Genomic DNA, 8,731 nt, shown 5'->3' on the forward strand with positions numbered 1-8,731 from the left:
GCTCTTCTTCTTGGTTTTCTCTGATGCACTAACTCTGCAGCAGCACTTCTTCTTCGTCGTCTAGTCTAATGCGCTCACTCAACCAAGCGTTCTAACCACGACCTCGCCCCTCCCCACCCCCCAACCATTCGAATTTCTGAAGACGGGAATTATTTGTAATGAAATTCTAATGAGCTGCTTTATGATATCACAAGGCCCGGAAACCAAACGCTGTAGTCCAAACGAGCCGTTTGTTGTACACTGATGCAGTAATTCATGCAAAAGGAGCCCCTACCAAGTATTGAGTACATGTACAGTAAATGAACATACTTTCCAGAAGGCCAACAATTCACTAAAAATGTTTTTTTTATTGGTCTTATGAAGTATTCTAATTTGTTGAGATAGTGAATTGGTGGATTTTTGTTAAATGTGAGCCAAAATCATCACAATTAAAAGAACCAAAGACTTAAACTACTTCAGTCTGTGTGCATTGAATTTATTTAATACACGAGTTTCACAATTTGAGTTGAATTACTGAAATAAATGAACTTTTCCACAACATTCTAATTTATTGAGATGCACCTGTACACACTACACACTAACAAAAATTTGAAAAAGTGTAATAGGACCCTTTTAACCAACTATTATAATAAAAAACTCATGGTTTTGGTTAGTGTTTTGTAATCTGTATTCACATTAGATTTTCTAAGTGACAATTTGTTCACAAATAAGACAAGCCACTCAGATCACGCAGTAAATTTGCTCAAAGATCGTTAATACACACTGATAACAACATTGCCATTCAGTTTTCATTTTATGAAAACTGGTAAAACCTTTAGAAACTCCTAATATAACTTAATATAATTCCAATATATGCAGATTTGGTTACACAAGCAGCAGAAATGGCTTGTGAAAAAACACACATTGGCTGTATGACACTTCATGTAAGCAGAATTCGCTGTGGAGAGATCGCTAAACTCCAGCACATGTATGTTTTCATATCATCAGCGCTTGTTCCGCAATCAGTCAGCGTGCACAGGGTTGCCAGATTGCACATATTAGGTAAAACACCGGGCAGAAAGTGTATCCTTAAAGGAGAAAAGCTCTGTTTTGGGGACTTAATCTCTTCACATCTGGCAACCACAAGCATGAACGCTACTGAAGACTTGTTAGTAATGCAAGATAATGCAAATGCCAAATTAAAAACACGTTTTCAGGATAAATAACGAGCCAGCCAATATCGTGACGATTGTTTTTAATTAATCGAGAAAGGTGGATATCGTTATCGAGATTAAAATACGATTAATCGTGCAGCCCTATGTGTCTCTTCTGTCTGGGCCGAAAACTGTTGACTGGTAGGTTATATAGATTAAAGAAATTTTATATTGTAATGTTATATATATATTTTAATATATATAAAAAAAAAAGCAAATGGCTGCAATATAACAAAGAGTGAAAAATTTAAGGGGGTCTGAATACTTTCCGTACCCACTGTATATATAACATTTCTGTCCCCCTCACTTCTGACATGATGGCTCGTTTTCTGAGAAGTTTCTGGAGGCCCAGAAACAGTCAAAGGCAATGAGCCACTTCCTTCCAAAGAGAGATCGGTCCGCTGCACCTCTGCCGCGCTCCAGATCTTCTTTGCAGCGAAAGAACGTCGCCTGCTTATTCCTCTGAAAGAGTGAGGGAGTATTTTTAGCTTTGCAAGGCTTTCTTCCACTGACAAAGGATTGACACGTCCTAGTTCGGACAGACAACACGACGGTGGTATCCTATATCAACCATCAGGGAGGTATTCGTTCATGCTCACTTCAAAGGCTGGCGGAGCATTTCCTCCTTTGGGCGGACAGAAACCTTCTGTCGATTCGAGCAATGCATGTTCCCGGCAGTCAGAATTGTGACGCGGACATGCTGTCCAGGGGTGGCCCAGTCCACAGGGAGTGGAGGCTGCACCCGCAGACTATTCAGCTGATTTGGAGCCTTTTCGGAGTGGCGGAGATCAACTTGTTTGCCTCAGAGGAGAACGCGCATTGCCAGCTGTTCTTCTCGCTGATGAATGTGCCCCTGGAGGGGGGATGCTCTCTCGGGTCGTTGGCCCAAGAAGCGCAAATATGCTTTTCCCCTAGTGAAGATCATACTGCTAGTGCTGCACAAAATCAATCTGCCGTTAAAGGGTTAGTTCACCCAAAATTGAAAATTCTGTCATTAATTACTCACCCTCATTTCTTTCTAAACCCGTAAGACCTCCGTTCATCTTCGGAACACAAATGAAGATATTTTTGATGAATTCTGAGAGCTCTCTGACCCTCCCATAGACGGCAATGTCACTATCACGATCAAGTTCCAGAAACGTAGCAAGGAGATCGGTAAAATAATCCATGTGACATCAGGGGTTCAACCGTAAACAAAAACCCTGGTGTCATTTTGGAGAATATCCACTGAATGTAAACAGCGTATGCTATTCTGTGTCTAGCGTCGTAAAATTACAGTTGAACCTCTAATGTCAACCGTTTCGGAATCCAAAAGGGTTGTACTTATTCTCTTAAAAGATCGGTAAAATAATCCATGTGACATCAGGGGTTCAACCGTAAACAAAAACCCTGGTGTCATTTTGGAGAATATCCACTGAATGTAAACAGCGTATGCTATTCTGTGTCTAGCGTCGTAAAATTACAGTTGAACCTCTAATGTCAACCGTTTCGGAATCCAAAAGGGTTGTACTTATTCTCTTAAAAAGTCATGGGTGTGTTTTGGGCATAACGTGCAATAAACCAATCAGAGTCTCATCTCCCATTCCCCCTAAAAGCCAGTTGCAGTCGGTCCATGGCAGATGTACTCGCATTACCCGTCTATAGGCGCATATTACTAACGTGCCCTTTAAATAAATAAAAATAAATACTGCGGCATTGACTTTAGACCAGATATCATTTGGTCAGTGGCGCAGTCCATTTCAGTTGCCTCAAAATAACAATGCGCCTGAACACACCTTGTTTTCAGACCAGCACGTCCATGAGCGCAAATGCATTTGCTATTTAAACAACGTGGCGTAGGATGTGAAAATGATAACTGCTTGGGGCTGAGACTAGCAAAATACACTTGCGTCGCGCCTGGTACCGCATTGTGCCGGGTGTATTATAGGGCCCATGACTAATGTTCCCTCTAAGCTCCATGTGTGAGCGGCCGCACATAATATGCTGCACACAGGACATGCAAAAATAAAAGCAATTAGATTGAATTCCAGTAAACCGCTATAGTTTGTGTCACTATAGAGTTAGAAATGGTGAATGCGGTTTACAGGTTTCATAGAACGAGAATGGTGTGCGCCAAATGAGTTGCAGATGAAATGGCTCAACACGAGAGGCAACGCAAACGCAGTGACGTGAAATAAAACGGCATCATGTTTTAAAGAAGAGTGGCTTGATTAAATGGTTAAAATAGCAGATGATGGGCACCGAATGGTAACAAAATGCCGAGACATTTACAGTTATACACAGGAAGCGAAGGAAAGGACATGATGTGTGGCCAAGTATGGTGACCAATACTTGTAATTTGTGCTCTGCATTTCACCCATCCAAGTGCACACACACAGCAGTGAGAAGTAAACAAACACACACTGTGAACACCCACCCGGAATAGTGGGCAGCCAATGCTGCGGCACCCGGGGAGCAGTTTGGGGTTTGGTGTCTTGCTCAAGGGTCTCACCTCAGTCGTGGTATTGAAGGTGGAAGAGAGCGCTGGTCATTCACTCCTCCCACCTACAATCCCTGCCGGACCTGAGCCTCGAACTCGCAACCTTTGGGTTACAAGTCCGACTCTCTAACCATCAGGCCATGACTGCTGTTCTATTAGTTTAAATGCTTCAGTTTGTTTTTATATTATATACCTAATAAATAAGTGACCTCAAAAAGGGAATTCATGGGCAATATCTGCTTCATTTTTTTCATATTATAGAGAGAATAGAGTAGAATTTCTTTTGCATTATTTAGTTACATCAAGGGTCAAATCAAATATAAATAGCACATTAAAGTTAAAAGTTACACACTTTTTTGTGTGCGCGCTGTTTAGGTCTGGTATAAAGAATGTTTTTGCTCAGGTGGCCGAAATGTCCGCCCAATAGAGAAAACTTTTGGTCATCAAGAGAAAAAATAGAGGAAACATTGCCCATGACATTAAATGCTGCATATTCTGCAATATTTTCAAATAAGGAGAGTAAATCTGAATGTGTTATTTTAGTAAGATGTACTATTATAGTTTTATTCATATTTTAGTTTTTTTCCATTTTTATTTTAAGAATTACTTTACTTAAAGTTGAGTCATTTATGTGTGCTTCTGTTTTTTAATATGCCTATATAGGAATTACACATTTTTATTACAGTTTTTAGTTTTGGTACTTCAAGTTGAATATAAAAATGATAATTAGAAAAGTTAAGCTAAAGTCTGAGCTAAAGTTTTTTTGACATATCTCAGTTCAGGGGCGTAGCCATAATGCCTTAGTGCCTTCATGTTTTTTTCTTCTTTTAATTGGCTAAGAGATCAAATACACTGCTGTACAATAACCAATAATTTGTACTCTATAATATTTTTCCTATATTTTCCTAATGACAGTTTTATGACACATAAGGCAGAATAGTTATACTATAATAAATGTTATATCATTTAGCACTATTTTTATTTATTTATTACCTGGAAATTACTTGAAATGACCTTTTTTTTAGCTACAGCGATATCAGGATGCCTTTGTCCATATTAGGCATTTCCTGGCACATCATAAGTTATTAGTTCTATGAGTCCGTTTTGTACTTTCTGCAGGAGAGCACCCTCCGGCTTCGAGTATGAATGAAACATTCACTGCATGAGAGTGTTAAGCGTTCCGTAATGTTCACATCGTCTCGTTTTGGTCATACATAGACTATCTTGTTTCTTTGCATTAATAATCTAGATTTATTCACACTGGCCCTTGCTACCTCTACATGAACACACTTGCCTGGAAAAAGTGCAGGGGACAAATTTACTTTTTTTTTTATTAACTCTTTCCCCACTATTGACAAGTTATCTCATCTTTTAGAAGACAATGCTTCCCCGCCAAAAACATTTCGTGTTTTTACTGTGATACACTCGGGGTCGCTATTACACATCTTCTGAACAAGTACAAAACCTCCAGAACAAAAACACCTGAACAGGACGGAGAAACGAGCAATCTCTTATGTAAACAGATGCATATGAAAAATAATGCGATCATCAGCAATAGACGGCATATACTGTAAATGAAAACTGCATAATGTTACGGAGTAAAATGTTGATCCAGGAAGTGGTATATGTCTGTGCAAGCTTTGGAGGTGTTGATGGAAGCGATTTACTGGATTTATGCTTTGATAATCGTACTGAATATTATCCAGATGTAGTTTTTTTTTTAAATAAAAATGTGATTTTTCTCACCTTTTTGCTCAAAATTATGCATTTTTATGAAACCTACCTATATTCAAGTGTTGATAAAAAAAGAATGCTTTAAGCTAGAATAAAACAGATTTTTTTGTTTAAAAGTAGAGGCTCTGATCTTTATCAGAGCATATAGCATATTCAAATATTCATAAAGCAAAATATACTGTAGGCCATCAAATTTGAGTGAAAATCATCAAAATCGCTGGCAGTAGCTGGCAACTTTTTTCAAAAATACTGGCGGGGAAAGAGTTAAAAGGGGAGGGAGGGAGGGGGGGGAGCATGTCCCCTCTGTATTCTACACCCATGTCTCAGTTAACATTTATTTTATTTAAAGTAATGAAAAAGATCACTTTTTATTTCAGCCTTTGAACATAATGTTCAGTAAGGGAAGAGTAAAGGTTGGAGACTTTGGCCTTGTGACCACAGCAGAAAATGACAATGACGAGCAACTGTTGGAACGGACTAAAGGGACAGGAACCCGTATTTACATGAGCCCAGAGCAGGTGAGTCAGGAGGCATACATTAAAACATGACTTGCTATTCACAAATCATTTTACTTAACTGTAATGTTATGATTTTACAAGTAAATATGGATATTTATTCAATGAAAAATGTAGAACTTGATTTTATCCATTGGGAATAGATTGTGAAAAGTCATCTGCTGGTTTGTGGGGAGAGATTTATGTTGTCAGGTCAAGAAAAAGTCATTTCAGAGGCATTCTTCAAAAAGAACATTAGAAATATTTGTGAATCATGCACAATGAGATTAGGAATGTGCATTACCAAAAGCATATTTTGATTTCATGTTGATTGCAATGATTTTTACAGCATTTAAATGCCTTAAGTGTTTTATTCAAGTTAAATTTTCATTGTTCCTATCTAAATGTTTAGGTGGCTCACACACCCTATGACAAAAAGGTGGATATTTATGCTTTGGGTCTCATATACTTTGAACTCATCTGGAAACTTGCCATAGTGTCTGAAAAGAGCAAGGTTTGGTTCATCTTTATTTAATAATACAGTCCATGTATTCATTTTGTGTCTGGACTTCAAGTATGCAAATTGTTATAAATAATGAAATTATTGTTTTACTTTATTTGTGACGTTTAGATTTGGAAAAACTTAAGAGTTAGGAATTTTCCACCACAGTTCTCCAGGAAATTTAGCTTTGAGGTGAGTGTAATTTCATGATTGAAGATGTTGAAATTGAGCATGCTTTTCTTAAGTGTAAGTGCTAATGTATGCTGGAATTATCAATTAATTTATCAGTCAGATTCCTTTCATTCGGTCACTCTCGATGTCAACGTCAGATGACCGACAAATTGGGATCTCGCTTAGAGAGACCAATCCACTTTGAGTGTAAACTAAATGAGCCAATGCACATTGGCATGCGATTATTGCATCCAGCTGTCGGTGATCACAGCATGAGTATAAGTAGGCAACTGGTGCAGCGCATATTCAGCTTTTCGCTTCGGAGCCGAGCGTTTCTGCTCCTGATCTTCTGCTTCAGTGAAACTACGAGTTCGAGTACAAGCACACTCTTAGGAAGCTCTCGTGCTGGTGGTACGGCGCTTCAGCGGCTGTGGTTCTTCCCATGTCCCATGTCGAGTGGGTTGCACACATCAGGCTGTATTGTGTTGCAGGCGGCCATCTCCCCTGTGCGCTTCAGCACACTAAAAGAGCAGTTCTAAAGAGCATTCACGGGTGGAACGTCTTTTCAAAGATGCCCTTCCATCCATGCGTTTCTGGATGTGGTCGTTACCTGGCGCCGGGTGATGGTCACGATCGCTGCCTCTCGTGTCTGGGCATTAAGCACGCTGAGGTGGCTTTCGTGGATGAGTCATGCTCTCATTGCGGCAGCCGTGTCAGGGGTTTGGACGGGCCCCCAACTGCACTGGCACATCAATTGCGTCACGTTGCTGGCAGTGCGCCTTGCCTTGATCCGTCTCAAAGGGCGCTTACGAGGCAAGCACTTACTAGTCCGTACAGACAATGCTGCGACCGTTGCATACATCAACATACTTGCCTACGCAAGTATGCGTTTCCCCCAGTGAGCCTTCTAGCACAGACACTGTGCAAGGTCAGGGAGGACGAGGAGCAGGTCCTGTTAGTGGCGCCCTATTGGCCCACCCGGACCTGGTTCCCAGAACTAATGCTCCTCGTGACAGCCCCTCCTTGGCCGATTCCTCTGAGGAAGGATCTACTGACTCAGAGACAGGGCACCCTGTGGCACCCGCGTCCAGACCTCAGGAAACTTCCCATCTGGATGGGACGCGGAGGTTCTAGGTTACCTACCCCAAGAGGTAGTTGACACCATCACTTCGCCCAGAGCACCGTCTACGAGACACGCTTATGCCTTGAAGTGGAACCTGTTCGTCGAGTGGTGCTCTTCTCACCGAGAAGACCCCCCAAAGATGCCCGGTCAGAGTCGTGCTGTCCTTCTTGCAGCAAGGGTTGGAGCGAAGGCTGTCTCCCTCCACCCTCAGAGTCTACGTCGCTGTGATTGCTGCTAACCACGACCCCGTAGAAGGGAAGTCGCTAGGGAAGCATGACCTGATCACCAGGTTCCTTAGGGGGGCGAGAAGGCTAAATTCTCCACGGCCCCCCTCTATACCCTCTTGGGACCTGACTCTAGTGCTCAGAGCACTACAGCAGGGTCCATTTGAGCCTTTGCAGACAATCGAGCTAAAGTTTCTGTCAATGAAAACTTTGCTCCTGCTTGCATTGGCCTCCATCAAGAGGGTAGGGGACCTGCACGCATTCTCAGTCGACGAATCGTGCGTAGAGTTTGGGCCGGCTGACTCCCAGGTAACCCTGAGGCCCCGGCCCGGCTATGTGCCCAAGGTTCCCACTACTCCCTTTAAGGATCAGGTGGTGAGCCTGCAAGCGCTGCCCCCGGAGGAGGCAGACTCAGCCTTAGCTTTGCTCTGTCCCGTCCGAGCATTAAGATGCTACGTAGTCTGGACACAAAGCTTCAGGACCTCAGACCAGCTCTTTGTCTGTCATGGATGCCGGCAGACGGGGAATGCCGTCTCTAAGCAGAGGATGGCCCACTGGATAGTGGATGCCATCACCCTGGCTTATCAGGCACAGGGTATGCTCTGCCCAATCAGGTTACGAGCTCACTCAACTAGAAGTGTTGCATCCACCTGGGTACTAGCTCGTGGCGCCTCGCTGGCTGGGCGACCCCCAACACGTTCGCTAGATTCTATAGCCTTTGTGTGGAGGCGGTATCCTCATGTGTTCTCACCTCAAAGGGTAGAAGCACTGAGAGGCCTCGGCTTCGGGTCGGCTTGCTAAAACCACTCCA

At 42.2% G+C, this 8,731-nt stretch overlaps 1 protein-coding gene across 4 annotated transcripts in view; it reads left to right on the forward strand.

Annotated features, from left to right (window-relative positions):
- Positions 1-8,731, forward strand: part of LOC107557728 (interferon-induced, double-stranded RNA-activated protein kinase-like) — a 44,637-nt gene that overhangs the window by 12,402 nt on the left and 23,504 nt on the right. For all 4 annotated transcript variants that reach the window (XM_016241246.1, XM_016241249.1, XM_016241250.1 and 1 more), the window contains exons 14-16: positions 5,784-5,924; positions 6,313-6,414; positions 6,532-6,594. In XM_016241246.1, the coding sequence (XP_016096732.1) occupies positions 5,784-5,924; positions 6,313-6,414; positions 6,532-6,594 (306 nt within the window). The remainder of the gene's footprint in view (positions 1-5,783; positions 5,925-6,312; positions 6,415-6,531; positions 6,595-8,731) is intronic.

This window comes from Sinocyclocheilus grahami, unplaced genomic scaffold (assembly GCF_001515645.1).
Source record: "Sinocyclocheilus grahami isolate Dianchi unplaced genomic scaffold, SAMN03320097.WGS_v1.1 scaffold616.1, whole genome shotgun sequence".
NCBI classification, from domain to species: domain Eukaryota; kingdom Metazoa; phylum Chordata; class Actinopteri; order Cypriniformes; family Cyprinidae; genus Sinocyclocheilus; species Sinocyclocheilus grahami.